This window comes from Mus caroli, unplaced genomic scaffold (assembly GCF_978045245.1).
Source record: "Mus caroli unplaced genomic scaffold, Mus_caroli_1 scaffold_11, whole genome shotgun sequence".
NCBI lineage: Eukaryota > Metazoa > Chordata > Mammalia > Rodentia > Muridae > Mus > Mus caroli.
The window spans coordinates 106,989,492-107,012,871 of NW_028227266.1; the positions used below are offsets into that span (position 1 = coordinate 106,989,492).

At 48.9% G+C, this 23,380-nt stretch overlaps 1 protein-coding gene across 2 annotated transcripts in view; it reads right to left on the minus strand.

Annotated features, from left to right (window-relative positions):
* Positions 1 to 22,004, minus strand: part of Bsn (bassoon presynaptic cytomatrix protein) — a 93,143-nt gene extending 71,139 nt beyond the window's left edge. For both annotated transcript variants that reach the window (XM_085828016.1, XM_085828015.1), the window contains exon 1: positions 21,680 to 22,004. In XM_085828016.1, the coding sequence (XP_085684142.1) occupies positions 21,680 to 21,900 (221 nt within the window). In that variant the 5' untranslated portion in view covers positions 21,901 to 22,004. The remainder of the gene's footprint in view (positions 1 to 21,679) is intronic.
* Between the last annotated feature and the right edge of the window lie 1,376 nt (positions 22,005 to 23,380).

The following is a 23,380-nucleotide window of genomic DNA, read 5'->3' on the forward strand; positions in this document are numbered from 1 at the left end:
GGTGGCCTAGAACTTACAGAGACATCTTACCCCTGGGTAAGAACTTACCCCTGGGTGCTGGGACAAATTAAAAACAAAAAAACAAACAAACCAATAAAAAGGGGGGAAACAGTCATCTCATTTGATGAGAAAAAGGTGCTTGACAAAATTTAGTAAATTTTGTCATTAAAGCATTTCATGATTTAAAAAAAAAAACACCTCAATATGGACTGGACAGATGCCTTAGCTGTTGCAGAGGACCCAGATTTGGTTCCCAGCACCCATATTATGGCAGACAACCAGCTGTACCATCAGTTCCATGGGACCTGATGCCCTTTTCTGGACTCCATGAGCACCAGCACACATGTGGTGTGTGTACACATGTGCAGATGCATAGTCATCTAAAACTCATACACATAAAATAAAAAGAAATCTCTTTTTACAAAAACTGACTTTCTAGGCTAGAAATACAAAAAAAAAAAAAAAAAAAAAAAAAAAACCACAAAACTTCTTCAACATGACCCAGGGCACTTGTGAAAGCTCACGACTAAGGCCATACTTAATGTGGGTCTTTCATGGGGTGAAAGGCCAGACACTTTCTCTGTAAGATTGGGAACACAAGGAAGCCATGGAGGTCTCAGCATTCAGTTCCACAAAGTGCTAGAGATCTGAGCCAAAGCAATTAGGCAAGAAAAACCAGCATCCAAATTGGGAGAAAACTGATCTCTGTCTGCCAGTCACATGACTTTCCATGTGAGAGGCCTAATGAGCTGGGCCCAATGGCACAGACTGAGGCAGGAGGATCATGTGGATAAGACTACCCTAAACTACAAAGTTAGATATCTCAAGAGATAAAATAAAAATTAAGAGTCAGGTGGTGGTGGTACACTCCTTTAATCCCAGCACTGCATTCAGGAGGTGGAGGCAGGTAGATCTCTGTGAGTTCAAAGCCAGCCTGGCCTCCAGAGGGAGTTCCAGGACAGCTAGAGCTACACAGAAAGACTGTCTCAAAGAAGCAAACAACAAAAAGAGCGCCTCACATCTAACACATTTATCGGTGAATGAATAGATAAAAGATGACACAGCCATACATTAGAGTGTTGTTGGGTAAGAAGAGGGAATGGGGTGCTGATGTGAAAGAGCCAGACCCCCAAAATACACAGTGTGGCCCCAAGCATGCAACATATCTAGAACTGCCAATCTATAGAAAGACGCTAGAGGGGAGAGGGGACATGGGAAGCTAGGACATGAGAATGCAAGACACACGCAGGGTGCACTTTAATATGTGAAATTCATAAAATGTTTATTATAGTACACAACGATGTTTTACAAAGAATTATCTCGGGGCTGGAGAGATGGCTCAGCAGTTAAGAGTGCCAACTGCTCCTCTGAAGATCGTGAGTTCAAATCCCAGCAACCATATGGTGGTTCACAACCATCTGTAATGGAATTTGATGCCCTCTTCTAGTGTGTGTCTGGAGACAGCTGCAGTGTATTCATATAAATAAAAAATAAATAAATCTTTAAAAAAATAAAAAGAATTATCTCGAGGCAGGTTATGGTGGGTCAAGCCTTTAATCTCAGCACTCAGTAGAGGTAGCCAGGTTTCTGAGTTCCAGGGCAGCCAGGAATTCTGTCTCAACAAAGGGGTAGAGGTTTGCTTGATGCCCTCTCTTCATCCAGCCTGGGAAAGAGGGCTCCCTTGTACCTAGCAGTGCTGTCGACTTAGAGATGAACTTCAGGCTTCTGTGCACAGGAAAGCCTTCCTTTTAGAGCTCTGGCCTCCAGGCTATAAGGAATAAGTTTCTATTCTTTAGGTTACTACTACTTTTTCTATAGAAACAAGAACAGTGGTGGTGCCGTGGTGACGCAAGCCTTTAATCCCAGCACTTGGGAGGCAGAGGCAGATGGATTTCTGAGTTCAGGACCAGCCTGGTCTACAGAGTGAGTAGCAGGACAGCCAGGGCTACACAGAGAAACCCTGTCTCAAAACAACAAAAAAAAAAAAAAAAAAAAAAAAAAAAAAAAAAAGAAGAAGAGGAAGAAGTGGAAACCATGGACTGAGACGAGATGGAAGTGATGCACCAAGGTGAGTGTGTGCTTATGGAAGAAAGAACGGGAGCAGAAGCTGGGGCCTGGCTGGGGAGGCCCCAGAGCAGAACAAAGGGACCTGGAAGCAGGCTGCTGTCATAACCCTGGTGACTGGAGTATGTTTGCTTACTGAGCAAGCAAAAGTCAGGTTCAGGCACCTTCTTCCACACTTGGGAGCGCAGGCTTGGCAACCAGCCTGGCCCAGCTGGGCTCCCCCTTTTCTTTTAAAGTGTATTTATTAATTATTAATGTATGCGAGAGAGATGTGTGCATGTTGGAGCATGCGTGCCCCAGTGCACACACGTGGAAGCCAAGGGATAACTTCACCCCTTCCACCTTTCTGCACCAGGCCACCATGGCAAGCACCCTCACTGCCAGCCTGCAGCTGGGCTTCTCCATGGCACCTGGGGTCCGCACAGTGAGAGAGAGAAAGGCTCCCAAAGGAGGGAGCAGCAGTGCAGAGTGGAAGCTGAGCATGGGGACCCTGGCCTTTAGCCCTGAATCCTCAAAATCAAACACTATGGAAAAGTCTTCAAGTGGGAGACGGTTTTAGATTTTTGAGGCTCTTTTACTTCTTCAGGTTTTGAGAGACGGGAGCTCAGTGTAGCTCAGGTTGGTCTCCAGCTTCCTGTTTAATCAAAGGTGACCTCCTGCCTCTACCTTCCTAGTATTGGGACTGCAGGCCTGTGTCATCTCATGGTACTGGAGGTCAATCCCCAGCCTCCAAAGTGAAAGGGTCTATGAAGAGGAGCTCTCGCACACTGCCAGCACTGGGGTCTTGCAGTTGATCTGAGAGTGAATAGGGAACCTCTTGGTTAATAGGGGGATGAGGTGGAATGACTCTATGTTAGCAACCATGACAGACAAGACCTCTATTTCTTCTGGCCCCCAGGAAAGCATCAGAAACAGGACTACTCACCTGAAAACATGGCTTAGCCATTCCCAGTTCCTATGGCCTTCACCATAGCAGGGGCAGTAAGCTAGACAAACAACCCCCGAGTCAGGAGTGGATAGGGCTAATGTTAGAGTCCAGAGGGAAAGGCTGGGGGGGTGTGGCACAAGAAACAGACCATCTGTACAAGCAGCCCCAGCAATCACAGCAAGATGTCCTGGCCAGAAATAAATAAGCTACGTATGTTATTTCCTCTGTTCCCACACACACTTCTGATCCATCTCCCACTGAAAAGGAGTCTCCTGCTTCTTTTAATGGGAGCCTGGGGTGTATGTGTGTGAGAGAGAGAGAGCTTTCTCCCTCCTAAAAGGTCCAGCCCCGCTGTACCTCCACTTAGCTGCTCGCCCCTCACACTTGTAACTCACTTGGATGCCCATCAGCGTCACTTCCTGAGGCAAGAGCTCTCATGACTTCTGGTCCTGCCCTTACATTAGCACGTTTGTTTCTGGATGATTAAAATCATTCTCTCCCACTGAGCTCGGAGCTCTTTGAGAACTGGACGCACTGACTTTTCTTATCGTTGTATCCTAAGTGTCGGCCCAGAGGCTAGGAAGAAGAGGATGGGCACGTCTCCACAAGCCCTGGTCAGGGGTACTTTTCAGATCTGAGTACATGACAGTGGTTGCCAAGGGAGGCACCTGGAAGAATCTACCTGTCTGCTGGCCTTCCGTCTTTCTTCTGCATGCACATTTGAGAGATGTGGAACCACAAAAAAGAAAGTTGACCCTGGTAATGAGAAAGCAGCCCGGGGCTGTAAGTGATGGTGCACAAATCCTAGCACTCAGAAAGCAGAGGCAAAGAGGATCTCTGTAAGTTCAAGATCAGCCTGATATATACAGTGAGACTCAAGCTAGGATTACCTAGGCATTGTGGCTCGTGCTTATAATGCAAGCACTTGGGAGGTAGAGGAAGTCGGTTCATCTTTAGCCAATTCAAGGCTAGCCTGGGCTACATGGCACTCTGTTTCAACAAAGAAAAGAAAAGCAGAGGCAATGATGTGTCCTACAGAGTCGGTTTTATGTAGACCAGGCTGGCCTCAAACTCACAGAGATTCTCCTGTCTCGCCCCCCCCCAAGCGCTGCTGAGATTAAAGGCATGTACCACCACGCCCGGTTCACAGGGTCAGCTCTAACCCACAACAGCTGAGTTCAGTGGACAGAGACAGGAACCTTCTTGACCCTTGAATGTCAAACTAGAGGTGAATGAACAGACCATCAAACAGCTGGAGAGACTGAAAACCACCCCAAGTTCTAAAAGATACTGCTCTGCTCACTCCATCTTATTGCTTGCGACATTTCCCACTAGAACTGCCTTTGATCCATCAACCACACCCTACTCAGCTGCTCACACTGACCCTGGGCCCCCGGGAGCCCAGGACTAGGAAAAGGCTCCGTGCCAAACAAAAGACTTGTTAAAGATCTCCTATGAACATCAAACAAAATCAATGATGTCCCTAGCCTCAGAAAGCCTTCCCTGGCATGGTGGTAAGCTCTTATAATCCCAGTGTTCAAACGCCTAAAGCAAGAGGATCACCAGCTCAAGGCCAGCCTGAGCTTATACAGTCTCAAAACCAACCACCACCACCACCACGATGAAGTCTTCACGTCAGCTCACTGCACTGCACAACAGACTCAAGCTTTCCCAGAAGAAGAGACCCTGAGCAGCAGAGTTATGTGGTAGGCTGAGGTTTCCACAAAAGCGGGAGAGCATGACAGTGGGGTAATCTGCACAGCCCATGCCTGGGGGACCCAGGTCAGGGACCTAAGCTACAGAATTTAGCAAGCCATCAGCACGTGGCTTTTTTTTTTCCTTTATGTCGATATTCTAGCAGAGGCCTAGTGAGAGGGAGGAAGACACAGCTGAGGGCTGAGACCTGGGAATCCATGCAGGCAGGGCAAACAATGCCGGAGGAGGCTGAAGATAGCCAGCGAGGTACACACAACCCAAAGCGACTTTGCAGAAGGCAAATCAATAGGATCTGAGCCCAGAGGGAGGTCTGGGGCCGCTGGAAACCGGAACATGATGCCCTTATCCCACCAGTAGAGTCCCCAGGGTCCCAGGAGGGATCAGGGTCACAAATGCATGTGTGTATGAGTATGCATGTGCATATGTGTGCATGCATGCATGCATATTAGAGCAGGATATGTGTGAAGCTCAGGGGTCACCTGTGCAGCCAGGCATGGCTTGTACCACATGTCCACCCCACCCCTACCACACACCATTGGACTCCCTCATCAGGCTATGACTCACTTCATTCACATCGGGTTATGGCCCTCATTCCTGAAGGCCATGCACTCTGTGAATGCTCAGAGCATGTCGATGTTTGCCTGAGGAGCCGAGCCATATCTTGTCTCCCTGGCAGGCAGAGAAAGAAGGGATGGCATGAATTCTGTCCTCTTCCCAACTAGGCTCTGAGGCCTCTGGGACATGACCCAGATTAAGTGCACTGCCCTGGGTAGTCACATGGTAGCAAAGGCCACGCCTCCAAGCCCCACCCAGCAGGACTAGGCCATTTTCTTCTGCTGGAGTCTTATTTTTTGTTTGTTTGTTTGTTTTTGTTTTTTTGAGACAGGGTTTCTCTGTATAGCCCTGGCTGTCCTGGAACTCACTTTGTAGACCGGGCTGGCCTCAAACTCACAAATCTGCCTGCCTCTGCCTCCCGAGTGCTGGGATTAAAGGCGTGCGCCACCACACTAGGGTCTTATAAGGCAAGGCTACCAAGAAGATGGTTTCTGCTTCCCTCTGATCAGTTCTCAGAGCCCACACATGGGCAAGCAGAGTGTCCGTGGCACACTAGGCTCTCTATCCCTTCCAGACCATAAAAGCGTCTTCATCCCCAAGTGGCAAGAGTCATTCACTGAACGGGGAGGCCCTTCTTTCCCCACCCCATTTCTGGCTTGCCCAGTACCAATCTGGAATCACCCCACAGTGAACTTGACCTTCCGTCAGTCAGAGACACACAGGCATACAAACACATCCCTTGGTTCCTACCTACTAGCACTATTGCTTCCAAAAGCAGTGTGTGTACTGGGCCTGGAGAGAGAGCTATTCTGTAAAGTGCTCACTGAACAGGGAGGGAGAGACAAGAGATCCCTGTGGCTCAATGGCCTGCCAGTCTAGTCAGGGAGCCCCAGTTCCCAGTGAGAGACGCGGCCTAAGCAGTGTGGACAGTGTCTGAGAAACAACACCCAAGGCTGACTTCTGGTCTCCATCTGTGCCTGCCCAACTGTACACAAACACACACAGACACACACACATGCACGCATGCACACAAAGCAATGCGTGTTTTCACCTAGGATTTTGTGCTTCCCTGAGACACCAATGTACTACAGAAAAGGAAGCTGAGGGAGTATATCTGAAGCCTGGGTCCCCTGCCAAACCTTGCAGCCGGTTCAGCCCTTATCACTCTTGGGTCTTCACATCGGAAGAGAAGGTATTACTCCGATGGTCCCCACAAAGATCTCTGATCTCTAAGAGCATTTTTGTTTTCCTTCCTCAACGTTCAGGAGTATAGAGGTTTTTAGTCTTTACCATTTAGGAATGTGACATCTATCCCTGGAGTCCTGGGGAAGTTTATGCCTCTGCCCTTAGTCTGTGTATTTCTACAGCTCAGGCTAACAAAGACTACAGCAGAACGGCCAGGTAAATGCAAAGCAGTAATGCGAGCAGGGACTATGTGGTCTCCAGCATGAACTCTAACAAAGAAACGGATCGGGAGGCCGTGTGGTAGGCCTGGTCTCTTGGGAACATGGAGAGCAAGCTGCCGGGGTCAGTCTGTCCCTCCTTCCCTCTCTCCCATCAGTTCACGCACCACAACTTCCCAGAGTGTCCTAGTAGGGACCGCCCAGTGACTCTGCTCTGTGGGTGGTGTATCTCGGACACCAGGCAGTCAGCACTCAGCACCTTCCTTTGCAGCACAGGGTGGACGTCTGACCATTGGGAAAGCCCTGCTCCAGTTCACCAGCTTCTTAGCCAGCCCCAAGAGCCACACAGCCCACTCCTAGCCCGGGTGAGTGGTGGTGTCTGTACCCAGGTTGGCATGAGCAGGGCACAAGGTCAGCACAGCAGCCGCCTCCTTTCCAGCCCCCAGATCTGCCAAGGCGAGCCTGTCTCACTTCACTTTCACTCAAGCTGAAAGCCAAAACCCTTAGTCAGATTTCATGGAGTGTCATGGGGAGGACTAAGGAGTCTCAAAGCAGCCCCTCTGGTCGGATGCTGTCCTCAGAGGCTCTGCTGGGCTGGGCTGAAGCTCTGAGTAGCTAGCTGTATATTCTGAGATCTTCTGGACTAGACAGGTCTTTTAAGTTCATTGTCTAGTCTGATCTCTAAATGCTGCCTTAGCAGCTGTGTGTGGGCATAAGAAGGATGGTCCATGGCCCTCTGAGCCTGTCAGGCATCACCCGCTGCCTAAGAGCCCCCAGAGGCCAGGGAACAGACCCTTAATCAAGTTTAATTCAAACATTCTCTAAAATAGGAAGTCAGGAGTCTGTCTCATTCACCTTTCGTTCCCAGGCCTGTCCATGAAACCTGGCCTCAATTAATAGTCATGTCATGCCAGGCCTCGTGCTGAGTGCTTTCGTTTCCAACAAATCATTTGATAAGACTAATGTTTGTTCAATTGAATGTACTCAACTTGCTCTCCTGGAACGCCAGTGCTGCCTTACTTCCCTCATTATGTCTCTCTTCCAGAACCAGGTGGCATTACAGGAAAGCACTCGCAGGTGAAGTGCTGCCTAATAGTGTCGCCTGGATCTGACTACCCAACATGGCTGTCACCTCACTTGAATGCCTGCCAATCACAGCCTGGCGTGGGGGGCCTTGGATTCCAGAGCACCTCCCTGGGTTTGCTCTCAAGCACCAGGGGAAAGCCAAGCACAATGACCCAACATGGAAGTCCTAAACTTAGGCTCTGCCCACTCCTCTCCACATACAACACCAGACGTTCAGGCGGAGCTCAAGGGTTCTCCGGAATATTCTTTCCCGGCTCTCTGCAGCCAACTCTGGGCAAGCACCTGCTGCCACGACAACTGGCCAGCTCCCTGGTTCTACATTTGTCTTCAACACTGACTTAGGCATTTGCCATTTTGTTTCAAGCAATCCACTTGAGGAAATCCCACACTGATGGAAACACAAACTAGCATGTGCGTCTTGTTATTGGCCATTATTCCATGAATGGAAGGGACAGGGCCTAAGTTTAGGAGTTCGATGTTGGGTCCCTCACTGTGATGCTGTAACCCAATGTCCATGGAGAAATCGTGTTATGTCCACAAGGGGACCAGAGTGCAGATGTAAAGAGAAGGTAGGAGTTCTGGATCAGCTACAAAGTGATGGTCATCAAGATACATTATGTAAATCAAGTGCAGTAGCCTCTGCCTTTAATCCCAGGACTTTAACCCTTGCATACAGGAAGCAGAGGCAGGTGAATCTCTAGTTCTACACAGTGAGTTCAAGGCCAGCCAAGGCTACATATTGAGACTCTGTCTCCAAAAAGGGAAGTGAGGTGGGGACAGGGAATGCTGATGAAACTGTTTCTTATCACAGAAGGAAGGGAAGAAGGAGCAGAAATGAGCCACTCCTGGTGTGCCCTTTCTGGATTCCTGCAGTATAGACCGTGACCAAAATGCTTGTTTGCCATCACCAAGTTCTGAGGTATATGGTGACTACAATACCACGAATTGTGTTGTCTAAAGGAAAGTGAACAACACATGAGTGTCAGTCACGGTTCTATTGCTGTGAGGAGACACCACGACCAACAATCTCTTATAAAAGAAAGCATCTGATTGGGGTCTTGCTTGAAGTTTCAGAGGCTTTGTCCACTGCCACCCTGGTGGAGACCATAGCGGACGATGAAGCACACACTAAGTGGAGCCTGGAGTCCAGCCTACATAGCACTGTAGCAGTGGCTCAGAGCTCTGTCCTGATCCACAGAGGGAGACACTGGGCTTGGCACGGGCTTTTAAAGCCTCAAAACCAACCCCCAATGGCACATTTCATCCAAAAAGGCCACACCTCCTAATCCTTCTAATCCTTTCCAACAGAGTCATTCACTGGTGACCAAGCGTCCCAGTGATACTAGCCTCTAGGGACCACTCTCAATCAGACCACCACAATGAGTAAGTCAGGGGCCTGTGCAGTTTAGACACACTCGTGTGTCTGTCATCTTTATTGCAAGAACCAGCAGCTAGCCTGCTGCCCAGGGAGGATGAAGCACACACTAAGTGGAGCCTGGAGTCCAGCCTACATCAGTGAATTCTATCCAGCTTGCAAATGTCTGAGTGAGAACATTTTTTTTTAAAAGAACTGTTATTTGAAGCCACTGAATTTTGGCTGATTTATTGCACAGTTAATATGGTGCAATCAGATAGGTACTCAAAACCAATCCTTACAAATTAAAAACAAACTAGAATAAAGGAGCTTAACTTTTTATCTTATTAATGGCATAACCACACAGGGAAGACTAACTTCTAATAGCTCAAGACATGAACCTATATGTCTCTGGAAAGATATAACCTAAAGACCAAATATACCCCAGGGGATCTTAACTTATATTCACTAGTATTATTGCTAGGGAAAAAATAGCTACATTATTACTTTAAAATAACTATACACATGTGTACACATTCTACACTCTACCTATATTCACGCATACATATGTGTTAGAATAAAGCCAACACATAGTAATGACAATGTCTCAAGACCGTACAGGAGTGAGGGGCTTTTTGGTTTAGTTTAAGAGAAGGGATAAGCTGGGTATGCGTGTGGGCATGCAAACACACTTGTAGGTCCAGGACTGACTGGCAGAGGGAGGAGGATCAGGAGTAGGTTCTGAGGATGAGACTCGGTTCTCACAACTGGCAGTGAGCCCTTTTCCAATGAGCCATCTCCCCAGCCCCTCACCGTTCCACATTTCTCCTTCATGTGTCTGCTGAGCACCTGCTGCTCCTGTGAGTGCAGCCCTTGCAGATCAAGAAACTGGGCTACCTAAGGAAGGGCCAGCAGGGAAAGAGCAGGGCTGCACAGTGATTCCTCTGCAGTGCACAGGGAGCTGTGGCCAGGGTAAAGGGGCGCTGGCCTCTCCAATCCGACTTTGACTCTCCCTCTCTCCTCAGCTGGCAACCCACCAAACATCAGCTAGCAAGGCCCTGGCTGTGAAACTCTAACACTGGCCACTCAAGGTCAGATGTAGGGCTCGAGAATGTGGGCTCACAAGGACGCAGGAGAGGGATATGCCCTCAGAGGATGACTCCTGAAACAAACACTGCCTTAGTTCTTACCCTCGTTCTCCAGTGGAACATAGTCAGGATCCGAAAACCTCACTAGGTTGCAAAGAATCTCCAGGCATACAGAGAGCAGACATGGCAGGACCTACACAGGCTCCCGCAGATGCACACCTGGGTTCCACGTTTCCAAATGGGAGTCACTCAGCCTTCGTGCAGAGATGGCCTGCAAGAGGCTAGACAGCCATGGGGATAGCTTCCATGAAGATCTCAGAAAGGCAGAGGAAGATTTTCTGCTGCTGGCATGAGTGAAGGCTCTGATCTTCAGACTCTGTCATTCATAAGCCATGTCACGTGCTAAGCCAGGGCCCTGGTCTCCGAGTCTTCCTGTCTTTAGATTACTGAGCCTTGGGCACACCAGCCTAGGTAGGCGACTGTCCCCACAACAGCCAAAGGAGCTGAAAGTCTCAAAATCAGAGAAGACCAGACTGAGGAATTGTGAGAACATGGCAGGTAGGGAGGCTCATAACAGATACCTGTGAAACCTCTGAGTCGAGGACCAGCCAACAAGAAATATAAGGAAATCCACTTCAAGTAACGAGAAACGGGTGTTTCCTAACAGAGGAGTCTGCTGAGAAAGACCAAAGACTGCTGACTACTTCAGCGTTCATACGAGGGCAGAGCTCTGCCTGGGAGATAACAGCAGCCATTCTAGCATCTGTTAGGGGCTATCTGTTAGGGGGTTATCTGCTGAAGCCAAACCATATTCCTAAAGGATCACCCTCACGTACTGGACCTTGACACTGAGAAAGTCTGGCCTAAGCCCACAGAGGCCTGGAGCAGCTCTTCCCGCTAAAATTAAGGTGTCAACTCCACTGTCCAACTGCATGAGTGCAGTAGACCAAACTAGCCTCTTCTGGGCTCGCCTTCCCTTGTACCAACCTCCCCCCTCACAGTTTTGCCCAACTCCAGCTCCCCCTGGCAATCTTAGGCACATAGACCATTGCCTATGGGGAGACAGATGCTCAGAAGGTGAGGGGGCCCAGAGCAGGGAACGGCGAGCCCACAGCAGGCTCTGCTGGCCTAGGTTTCGCTTGCATCGCTGGCTACCCCAGTGCATGGAGGCCAGTGACTTTCCAAGCAGCCACCTGTAGGGAAAGTGCCAGCGACCCTTCACCTGGCTCCAGGCTTGACTTCCTTTGTCCATTCTAGGAAGTTTCTAGAACATAGTAAATGAGCCACCCTCTATTTACAGCTGCTTTTAATTCCCCTGATGGAAACACATTGTGCTTTTTATCATCTTGTTTTGTTTGAGACAGGGTCTCATTCTGTATCTCAGGCTGATATACTATTTAACAAACACATGCTGGCCTGGAAGGCAGAGTGACCCTCCTACCTCAGCCTCCTGGATGCTGGGATTACAGGTGTGAGCCCCATGGCCAGTTTGTGACCTTGAATTCTATTCTCAGTGGGGCTGAAGAACAGTGGAAATCATCCCCTCCCTTTTTATTCATCTCATAGAGGTCAAATGTCAAGGGTGAATGGAGCTTTGGAAATTATCCGGTAAACCCTTCATTTTAGGGATGATGAAACTGAAAACTTAAGGGCCCGAGAGTGGGTCAGTGGTGGAGCCCTTACCAAGCATGAGCCTCAGAAGCTCAAAAATAAACCAAGAATATCCTAAAGATCTCCTCGGTGTGTGTACTCAGTGTGGCGTCTGGGGCAACATCAAATGATCAAAACCTGGCTTTCTGATCGGCATTCAGAAGGCCCACTCTTCCGCACCCCACTCTGTCCTTTATCCAAATGTCCTACTTCCTGATCCTTTTGCCTCCCCACAGCCCTCCCCATCCTCTTGCTAAATTTTCCATCTTCTCTGAGCAGGAGGAAGGGAAATGACACGGCTCTCCAGCTGTGTTCAGTGTAAGGCATTTTGGTTTGCTAACGTCTGCTTGCTAGCTGTTCTGAAACGCTCATCTTAGGTCTTTGGAGCTCCCAACAGAATAAGCTAATGTTTTGAATGTGTTTTGTAAGCTGTAAAGCACTATACAAATATATGTTCTACTATTTTAGGATATGGAATAATACAATCCCTTCAAATTGTGCTTTTGATTATCCTACCTCCTTGAGACAAAGAGAAACAGAGGCGAGAAGGACAAGAAGGAAGAGGAAAGAGAGGGTAGAGATCTGGACATGTCTGTCTGTCCCTCCTCAGACCACAAATCCATGGAGGGTGGAGCGCACTCATTCTATGCTATTTCCTCTGTTCTCACGGCTCACCAAGCATAGGCTCAACGAATGGTTCCTTCAAAACCTCCCCACTCTAGGCGTGGTGCTTATGATCCCACCACTCAAAAGGCTTAGGCAAGAAGACTAAAAACAAGTCTGGGCTACACAGTGAGACACTGACAAACGAAACAACGCTGAGGTGGACATGTAGCCCAGATGTAGAACATCCACCCAGTGTGCTTGAAGCCGTGGGTTCGATTCTCAGCGCTGCATAGAATGGCATGGTGGTGCATGCATGGGGTCTTGGCACTCTGGGGGTAGAGGTGGAAGATCACAACTCCAAAATTATCCTCAGCTACAAGGGGAGCTTGAGGTCGCCCTGAGCTACCTGAGATCCTGTCTCAAACAAGAAAACATGTCCTTGTGGACTGAGGATGTAGCTCAGCAGCAGAGCATTTGCCTGGGGTGGATGGAGCCCTGGGTTCAATTATCAGCATCAAAATATGTAAGTAATAAGTTTTAAGTTAATAAAGCCACTTCTATTTCACTGAAGAAAAAAAAAAACCCAAGGGTTCCCACATATAAAATATACAGAAGAGGAGAGTGCAGAGACTTTGGCCAAGAGATAAACAACTCTAAGTTAGACAGGAAGAATAAATTAATAACAACATTATATTCTTGAAAAAGCACTGAGCAGATTTCAACTATTTTTCACCACAAGAAAATAAGTATGCGAGTGACTAAACACACTAACTATTTTTCTATGTTTTAAAGCATCACGTGGTATATAATAAATACTGTTAATTTAAAAGCCTGGTATAGTGGCACATACCTAGGACCCTAGCACTGGGAGGGGGAAGCAAAGGGGAGGGTCACAAGTTCAAGGCCAGCGTGGGCCACATGGGACCTCGCTCCCACCCCACCCTCCAAAAACCTTTAGGGTCAGGGAATAAAGTGCTTGCCACAGAAACATGACCTCCGTTTGAAGCCCAAGAACAAACAAAACGCCAGATGTGGTGGTAGGTGTCTGTAATTGTGGTGGTCCTACAACGAGAAGGGGGCTGACCCGACTTAGATGGCCACGGACAGGAATGGTCCAGGCCACTTCCTGTTTTCCGGAGAAGCAGAGTTTGATTTTTAGCATCCATGTTGGGCGGCAGCTCACAACTTCTATAACTGCAGCTCCGGGGGTGTCCGTGCCTCCTGCCTCCTCAGGCGCTGACATTCACAAATCCTCATACAGACACATGCATCACATAAGTAAAACCAAAGTATTTTAAGAGAGCTGGATATAATGGCACAAGCCTTTATTACCAGGACTCAGGAGGCAGAGGCAGGCAGATCTGAGTTCAAGGCCAACCTGGTCTACACAGAAAGTTTCTAAGACTCCCCAGGCTATACAGAGACCCCGTCTCAAAAAGATAAGATAAAAGGGTATGTAGGACTACCGTGACTGTTCAGTGGTTAAGAGCACTGGCTGCTCTTCCAGAAGACCAGGGTTCAATTCCCAAAACCCACATGGCAGCTCACAACATCTATAACTCCAGTCCCAAGGGACCCAATGTCCTTACTGGTCTTAGTGGCACCAGATATGCACATGTTGCACAGACTCACATGCAAGCAAGCACCCATATGCATAAAATAAAGTAATTTTAAGAAATTTAAAGAGAGGGAGAGACCTTGCCTCAAAGTGGTAGGTAAGGTCTAACACCTGTGGCTTTCCTCACCCAGTGCTCTCTCTCTTCCCTCTGTCTCTGTTTTCTTTCTGTCTGTCCCTGTCTGCCTGTCTCTGTCTCTGTCACACACACACACACACACACACACACACGCACACGCACACTACATGCACACACACACATACGGGTAGTCCCTTGCTAACCCCCACATACACAGCAATACACCAATGTGACTACTGAAGAGTGTCCTTATTTTCCCTCTTTTCCAAATCACCCACATTCTGCAGTAATTATTCAGCATCCTTGTGGGAGTTATTTCCTCCCTTGGCCAGCGTCACTACCACTCCCGGGTAGGACAGACTTCTCAGGAGCTCCTAGACAAGCCGATAGCGCCCTTTGATCCCCTCTGTATGTGAGACTGGGTCTCAGAAACCACTCCCACTTCCTTTCAGAGTCTTCACCCTTGGCTCTGACTTCAGAACCACCTGCTCTGGGCCAGGCTTCTGCAGGCACTTCTGGACTTGAGCCTGAAAAGGACTTAAAAGGTTCTAGGGTGCCTCTAAGTAATTTTCTTGTTAGAAAGAAGTGAGAGTCAGCAGGTAAAGCCTCTTCTTGATCAGAGCTCTCATTAGAACCGTGGGTGCATAAAAGCAAAGCTGGGAAGGAAACATCCTAACACCCTGCTGGGCCCCAGAATGCAATTCGGATGAGCGAAGGAGCATGCACATTGGCCTCAGTCGCTCAGTCCTGAGTAGAAGCGAGATAGGAAGAATAATGCCGCGGGAATGAGCTGAGGATAGTGGTCGAGCATCACTTGCCTAGCCTGGCATGCACACAGCCTTGGGTTTAACTCCCAGAACCACAAAAAAAAAAAAAAAAGACAGAAAAACCAGCAGACACCCACCCACTAAAGGTCCCACCTGACAGGAGGGAACCACAGAGGGCAGAGCGCCAGAATTCCAGCTTCCCTACCACAGGGAGCCACAGGCCACGGTCCCAACTATAGCCAACCGCCCCATGGTGCTTCTAAGCAAAGATGGCAGATGGTCCCTAAGGAGCAGAACTTGGGCAAGTCCATGAGTTTGGTGCTGCTACCGGCATGACATGCTTCTGGCAACGGGAGGACTGAGGGAGGAGGCTCCACAGCTAAACTTGTTCATCAAGCCTCACTCATATCCCAAAGTGGCCCTCAGCCACTGCTGCAATCGTGCAGGCCTCAGTCGCCGTTGAACTGTTTTCAAACAGTTCCCGGGCAGGAAGGACAAAGATGCCAGGACAGATGGGGCCTGCAGGGTTTGCACGGCATGGCAGGTCAAGAGAGAAATAAAAAACCTAGCCGACGGCGACAAAGCAGCCACTCAGTAACCACAGTGAGACCCAAAGTGACGGCGCTATCAGCCCCAGCTCAACAGGACAGACCATGGGCTCCCGGAGCAAGACCAGTGAGCTGAGGATTGCTTGAACCCCTCAAACCTAGCTCCTAGCAGCTTCTTATTTCGGATATACAGAGGGCTCACGTGAGCTGGGGTCAAAGGGCAGGACTCTGAAAGCTTTGGCTTCTTAAACTCAGTGCCAACCCAATTCAGGAAAATTTCAGAGACAGAAGAAAAAGTGACCCAGTACATTGTTCTTTGGCTTCCAAATTAGTCCAAAGCCTGGCTCTATTTTTAGCGACTTCCTCCTCTCTCCATATCTGAATCCTTCAACAAATCCCTTCTTCTAACGGTAGAATTTCAGCCAGGCATGGTAGCACATGCCGCTCTGCACTTTGGAGGCTAAGACAGGAGGATTGAGAGTTTGAGGCCACCGTGGGCCAAGTATGTTTAAGATCAACATAGCAAGTCATGGTCTCAAAAATAACAACAAAATGAATGAAGTCTGGGCTTGTGACATACAATTCAGTGGTAGGGCATTTATCTAGCATGTATGACGCTTCAGGGTTTGAAATCCAGCACCATGAATAAATAATAATAATAATAATAAAGTGTAGATCGGAATAGATTCTAAATATAATATCCAATTTTTCAGGAAAACTCTAGCCAAGATACATCTTAAATGACATCATAAGAATGCAATTAGCTCAGTCTAGAATATGAAGGATCAAAGAACAAATGACTCAGAGATGTAATACATAAATTACAAAACGAACAACTTAAAGAGACAGTCTATCAATTTAAAGGGACTAGATTTGCCTTATATATCACAATTTGCGCAAACCAACTGTCAAAATCTATAACACGATCAGAAGACAGACCCATATCCAAATGATCCCTGAGATTAAAGACAGATTGTTGGAGGGCTGGAGAGACAGACAGCTCAGCAGTTAACGTCGTGTACTGTGCTTGCAGAGGACCCAGGTTCAGTTCTCGTCTCCCATGTTGGGTGGCTCCTACTACCTATACCCAGCTTGAGAGCGAGCCAGTCTTTCTGGCCTCTTCGGTCACTTGCACTCAGATGCATATTCACGCACAGAGGCACACAAATGCACATAATTAAAAATAAATCTTTTTTTTTTAAGAACAGGCTGTTGGACTGTGTGTTTAGCTGAAGACAGAGTGCCTGGCAGGCATTTCTGAGTCCCTGCGTTTGATTCCTAGCATACCTTCCCTGGGAGAAAAGAAATACCTACTCAGCTATGGTGGTGGCGTCATGGTTACGTTTATTCAGAGCTCATTTCTTGGAAGGATACAGTGAGATGCTGCTGATGGGATGTAGGACTGTCTGGAATTTGTCTCAGTGAGAAGGGAGGTAAAGGAGACGTGATTGGCTGAGTTGAGTGTGCCTGTATCCGTGTAATTGGAACATGAGGCTTTAGTGGACAATGCTCTCTGTTGTTACATATGCTGAAGTGTTCCATAGTAATCGTGGTTTGTTTGTTTGTTTGTTTGCTCACTTGCTTGCTTGTTTAAATAGCCTGTCTTCTCCTAATATCTCCACTAGAAAAAAAAAATTTAACTCAGAGCCAGGCTTGGTCACTCACACCTGTCATCCCAGCGCTTGTAAAGCAGAGGCAGGTGGGGCAGCCCTCGTCCAAGGCCACCCTGGGTTATGTATGTGGTGAATTCCAGGCTAGCTAGGCTGCAAAATAAGACTCTGTCTCCAAAATAGGAAAAAAAAAAAAAAAAAAAAGCAAGCCACTGACAGCATCCTGACTGACAGCCCCACTGACAGCATCCTGACAGCCCCACTGACAGCATCCTGACAGCCCCACTGACAGCATCCTGACAGCCCCACTGACAGCATCCTGACAGCCCCACTGGTGCTGGGGACAATGTCACAAAGCTGCCCTCTCCAGGTAAGATTGACAATGTCACTATTCTAAAGGAAGGTCACTTTAATTCATACCTGTACTCCCAGAAAACTCAGCCACTGGGGCCAGACAAGGCTTCTAAATGACAAATGACGGTTATTTCCAAACCTGGCGATTCCACCTATCGTTCTGCCTTCACAGGTTCACTGTAGACCGCTAGTCCATGGCTATCAGCTAATGCAGTGGACCTGGATTCAGACACTGTGCCTGATGAATCCGTTTTGAGAAAAGAACTCCACGTGGTTCGTGGGCACTCTCACCTTCCAGCAAATGACAAGGGTCTCTGTCGTGTTTGCCTCAAGACTTCTCCACGTTTAGTATGAACTAAAAGGGAACTGTGGCTTTTGGTGGGCATTTAGAGAGAGATGTCTCAGCTGGCTTGTCCCTGACTCTCTCCGAGTCTCTTGCATTCAGTCTCTTTGCTCACTGTCTCTGCCAAGGTAGACCACATTCCTCTTCCCGCCCCTACCCCTGAATTCCAGTGATTTTTCCCATAATGCTTTGTGTGTCTCCCTCCCTTGAAACCTAAATGTGTCTTTCTAATCTTCCTACTTGAAAACCCTTCCATATGTAGACACTAGGCTGCCCAGTCTTTCCTAGAGATTAGCCACGATTTGACTCTTCAAGAGGGACCTAACCAACCAGACTGAGTGCTAGTGGGTAGGGACCTAATGAGTTTTCTTCCATACTGTCCATGTAGCCAAATCCAGTGCTTGTTCTCGGTAGCTAAGATACCTCAGCTAATTTATTGAAGATCAATTTGCACAGGACAAAACATTTACAAGTTCTTTCAGCTGATGTGGGCGAGATAGGCTGCCACGGATTTACGTGGACCCTTTGTGCCACGGATTTACGTGAACCCTTTGTGCAATTTTAAAGTAGTTGCTTAAGATTTATCCGTGTGTGTGAATGTGCCTAAATCTATGTGCACAGTTGGGGGAGGGGGTGTGTTCACCTGTGTCCATACAGGGAGATGCCAAAGGAAGGTCCCGAGGGTCCTCTTCAACATTCTCCACTCGCCCCCTTTGAAGCTGGGGCTCTCTTCTCAGAGCGGCTGGAAGCCAGGAAGTCTCACCGATCCTCTCACCCTGCCCGCTCAGCACTGGGGGTGCAGGTTCTCATGAGATGCCCAGTTATTTGATGCTAGAATCCAAGCTCAGGTCCTCACGATTGTGTAGCAAGCTCTCGTCACCATGGAACCATCTCTCCCTCCCTGCTTTGTGTAAGTTTTTTTTAAGTTGTATTTTTATGTGCATGGGTGTTTTGCATGTATGTCTATGCATCATATGCATGCCTGGTATCCATAGAGGCCAGAAGCAAGTGTCAAATCCCCTGGAACTGAAGATTATGGATGGCTGCCACCCAACATGTGGATGTCAAGAATTGAATCCAAGTCCTCTTAAAGAGTAGTCAGTGCTCTTAACTGTTGAACCATCTCTCCAGTACTCAATGAGCAGGTTTTTGTTCTGTTTTGTGGTGGTACTGGGACTTGAACCCAGGGCCTTATAGGTGCTGACTAAGCACTCTGCCACAGTACTACCTCCCAGCTCCTTTCTCAGGTTCTTACAAGGTCTGGCCTTAACCTGGTGGTATGTCATGGATACATGCACAGGTAAAATTGCATCATCTATGCCCTTGCTGCACATTGATACATCACTATAAATGAGTGAGTGAATGAATGAATGAATGAATGAATGAAGCTTGTTCCTTCCTCTGACAGGATGCAGCCCCTACCAAGTTACTTAGCTTAGAAAGCAGAGTCTGAGACAGAGATCAGCTTCCTTCCAATCTGTCTTCTTAGGAAAAGCAGAGCTGATAGAACTATATGAGGTGAACCTGAGACCAGACACAGAAAATCCTTCATTGTGAAGCTATGCAGTGCCCAAGGCTCTTCCATCATCCCTGGAGGCCCAGAGGCAGCATCACTATGGGTGTGGCAAAACCTATGCTTACTGAATTCAAGTCAGGCTCTTCAGCCTTGAACGCTGAAGCCGCCCCCTCACAGAGCCCAAGTCAGCTCAGCAGGAGGATGAAAAGAACGAACTCAGCTTGAGGTGACAGGAGGTGCTGTGGCAATCGGAGAGAACCAGGATTCCACTCCCTAAGAACCTCACTTGTCTTCCCCTATGGGGTTAGAAAATTAATCACACCTTCTTTTGGCCCCTTCCCCTATACTATAAGGTTTCTGGCTGCTATAAAATTCAAGGTCTTGTTGGAAACAAATATATCTCTGTGCAATGCTCTTTGCTGAATGCCTGGGGGCACATGCCACAGGGCTTTTTCTCCATCAATGGGCCAATCTGTTCATTGGCATCTCAGAACAGAACATGCTAAATTTGGTATCAGGTACCTGAGATGCACTGGTGAGAGGAACTAGAAGCCATCCCGACTCTGAGGGAGAGACAGACAGACAGAAGTGGCTGACTGCTTAGCTGAGGTGCAGTGATAAACTGACTAGGAGCTAGAAGAGGACCTAAAGGGTCCTCAGTCTTCAGTGTTACTGACAAATCAGCTCACCTCCGGAGCCCCAAAACTGAAGGACCTCAGGAACACACACACAGGCCAGTGTGTGAGCCCTACCCACAGCTGACAAAATGTGTTGTGACTGCAAAATCCAGCAATAGCCCATGGTTTCTGCATGATGGCAGTGGTTAGGTTTGCCCTGAAGCAGGATTTATAGGTGGGGCACAAATGGAACACTGAGCCCTATGAGCAGTATACAGCAGCAGCCTCTGTCCTGTCCCTCTAATCCGCCAGGTCTTTCCAAAATTCCATATGCTTGCCTCTGCAATGTCGGATAAACAACTAGTAGAGCAGCCAGTCTGGTTATCCGGAAGGGAGATGGTAAATTCTCCATATAACAACAAGGTGGTTTTCCATTCAGCTGTAGCTTTTCCTTGAAGGGAGAGAGCTGAAGCTTGGCGAGCCTGTTTCTCAGGCTAAAACCCAAACAAGCTTCCCAACACACAGCAAGATGGGCAGTGTGTCCAGGGCTAAGAGCTGCGTGCTACTCAACTGCATTACTGTAATAGCAAATGTAAAACGGGCCAGTTCCTCCTCTAGAAGCTACATTCATGGGCTGACCTGTTTGAGATGGCTTCGGGCTACTGACATCTCTGCATCACTGTGAGTTATCTAAGAAAAGACTCCTGAAGAAATCAACACAGGAGGCACAGTTGGGCATCTGAAAGAGCAAACATTCTTCTCCCTTGGAGTTTCTGTATACCGGAAAAGGCAAAGCAACATAGATATTGGCAGCTTTGAATGGAGATAGAAGCACCTTCCCCCCAAGGGGGACGATACTCCCCAGGCCCAACTGGTGTAAAAATAACGTCTTCCGTTTTACCCTGTCATCTCTTGGTAGTCTTGAGTCGGCTGACACAGGCCAACATTCACATCCTCCGCTTTCCGTGCCACTTGTTTTTGCAGAATCTGGATTTGGCAAACCCTGAAACAAGCTGGGCTCAAAAATATTTGGCCAGATCTATTCGGTTTAAACCAGTCTATGTGGATTCTGGCTTTCCCACTGGCCGGAGGTGTTGAGCTAAATCATTAAGCCATGAGTTCATATCTGGTGGGAGGTAATTCAATAGCGTTTTCTGCCTCACCTGAAAGTGTTCACGAACCCTTGACGAAAGCACATGACTGCGAGTATTATAGGGCCTGATAGTATCCAGTGGGCAATTTCCCTTTCCTCAGAGACAGTGACAGGCACGAAATGCTTGAGGAAAGCAAAGGACCAAGTTCATGGCTCAACTATTCCCATCTTTCCCTATTCCTAGCAGTGACACTTATCTTCCCTGACAGCCACTCCCATTGTGCTCTTTCTCGACCCAACACAATGGACATATGCAGACGCTGGCAGACAGGGAGGATGTCTTCCATCCCATTGCTCCCCTGTGCAGAGGGACCAGACTAAGGTTACATAAGCCCCTCCTGAGCTGTTGGGCCCCTGCGCTATGGGGAAGAGAATTGGGGGATTGTGACGAAGTCACGGTCTGCAGGCCCTGACTAACCCTGTACTCACCATCCTGTCCTGTCAAGGCGGGGCGGCTGGAGAACCTAGGGTTGCCCACCTTGACCACCCAGCTCACGCCAATCTGGCAGGATTCGCAGTGCAGGGAGACCCGAACCTGCTGTCCACTAGATCGTGGGATTCCAGGCCCCGGCCCCAGATTCGGACCACAGCTCCCTGCCCCCCAGGAGCCCAGACGCGCGCTCTTACCTGCCCGGGCCGGGGCCGGGGCCGGGGCCAGGGCCGGGGACCGGACCGAGACCAGGGGTCGGGGGTCCCGCCGCTCGCGCAGCGCCAGCCACAGGGAGCTGTCCGCCGCCAGCTAGTGCTGAAGGCGGCTTCCCTGCTCCGGGGCCCGGACCCAGACCAGAGCCTCCGGGCGGCAGCGGCCCTTCGCCCGCGCCGCCCTCCAGGCTGGCCTCGTTGCCCATGGTGGGCAGGCGGGCGGGCGGGGTCGGGGTCGCACTGCGCCCGGGCCGGAGGCTCCCGGGCGGCGCTCACACTCTCCGCTCCACCGCAGCTGCCGCCATCTCCCAGCTCGGCTCGCACAGCCGCCTGCTGCTGCGCATGCGCGTCGCGCGCGCCCCTGCCCTGCACACGCCCCCCCTCCCCGCGCGCGCTCACGCCAGCCCGCGAAGACTCGTGTCCACGCACCAGCCTCGGGGGCGCTGGGAAAAGGCCTTCGGAACCCGCGCATGCGCCCTCCGCAGCCAACGCGGCCGGCGGGTGTTGAATGAAGGGTGGCTTCGTTCTGCTGGACCACTTTGGAGGTTCACTAGACCTTAGAAGCGACTAAGAGCCGGGAGTGGTGGCCTACGTATGTAATGCCAGTCCATAGGAGATTGAGGCAGGAAAATCAAGGTCATCCTCAGGTACGTAGTGAGTTCGAGGCCAGCCTACACCAAACCATTTTAAAAGAAAAAGAAACGGGGCCAGCAAAAGGGATCAATAGGTAAAGATGCTTGCTCCAAGTTTGATGCTGTGAGTTAGGAGCCCACATGGTGAAAGGAAAGAACCGACTTCCACCCGTTGTCTTCTGCTCTCCACATTCTCCCATACCGTCAGCTATACACATACACAAATAAAAATGTCTTCCGTTAAAATATAGTCTAGAAAGATGAATTAGCAGTTAAGAACTTTTATTGCAGCCGGACTTGGTGGCACACGCCTTTAATTCCAGGATTTGAGAGGCAGAAGCAGGCGGATCTCTGAGTTCGAGGTCATCCCGCTCTGAGAAAGAGTTCCAGGAGAACCAAACTACACAGAGAAATGCTGCCTTAAACAAATAAATAAATGGCATGATTTTTTTAAAAGGGAGAGAGAAGAAAGAGAGGGAGAGAGGGAAAGGAAAAAGAAATAGACGAAAAGAAAAGGCAGGGAACCGAGGCCTAGCAAACACATAAGTGGATGCTCACAGTCAGCTATTGGATGGATCACAGGGCCCCCAATGGAGGAGCTAGAGAAAGTATCCAAGGAGCTAAAGGGATCTGCAACCCTATAGATGTAACAACATTATGAACTAACCAGTACCCCAGAGCTCTTGACTCTAGCTGCATATGTACCAAAAGATGGCCTAATGGGCCATCACTGGAAAGAGAGGCCCATTGGACATGCAAACTTTATATGCCCCAGTACAGGGGAACGCCAGGGCCAAAAAGTGGGAGTGGGTGGGTAGGGGAGTGGGGGGGAGGGTATGGGGGACTTTTGGGATAGCATTGGAAATGTAATTGAGGAAAATACCTAATAAAAAATATTTTTAAAAAAATAGGCAGGGAAAAATGCTACAAGGTGGCATAGCGCTGTCCACGGCCTGAAATCTGGCACTTTCTATCCATAAGGACCATACATCGTGGTACACACCTTTCTTCCGAACACGTGGGAGCAGAGGCAGGCAGATCTCTGTGAGACTTC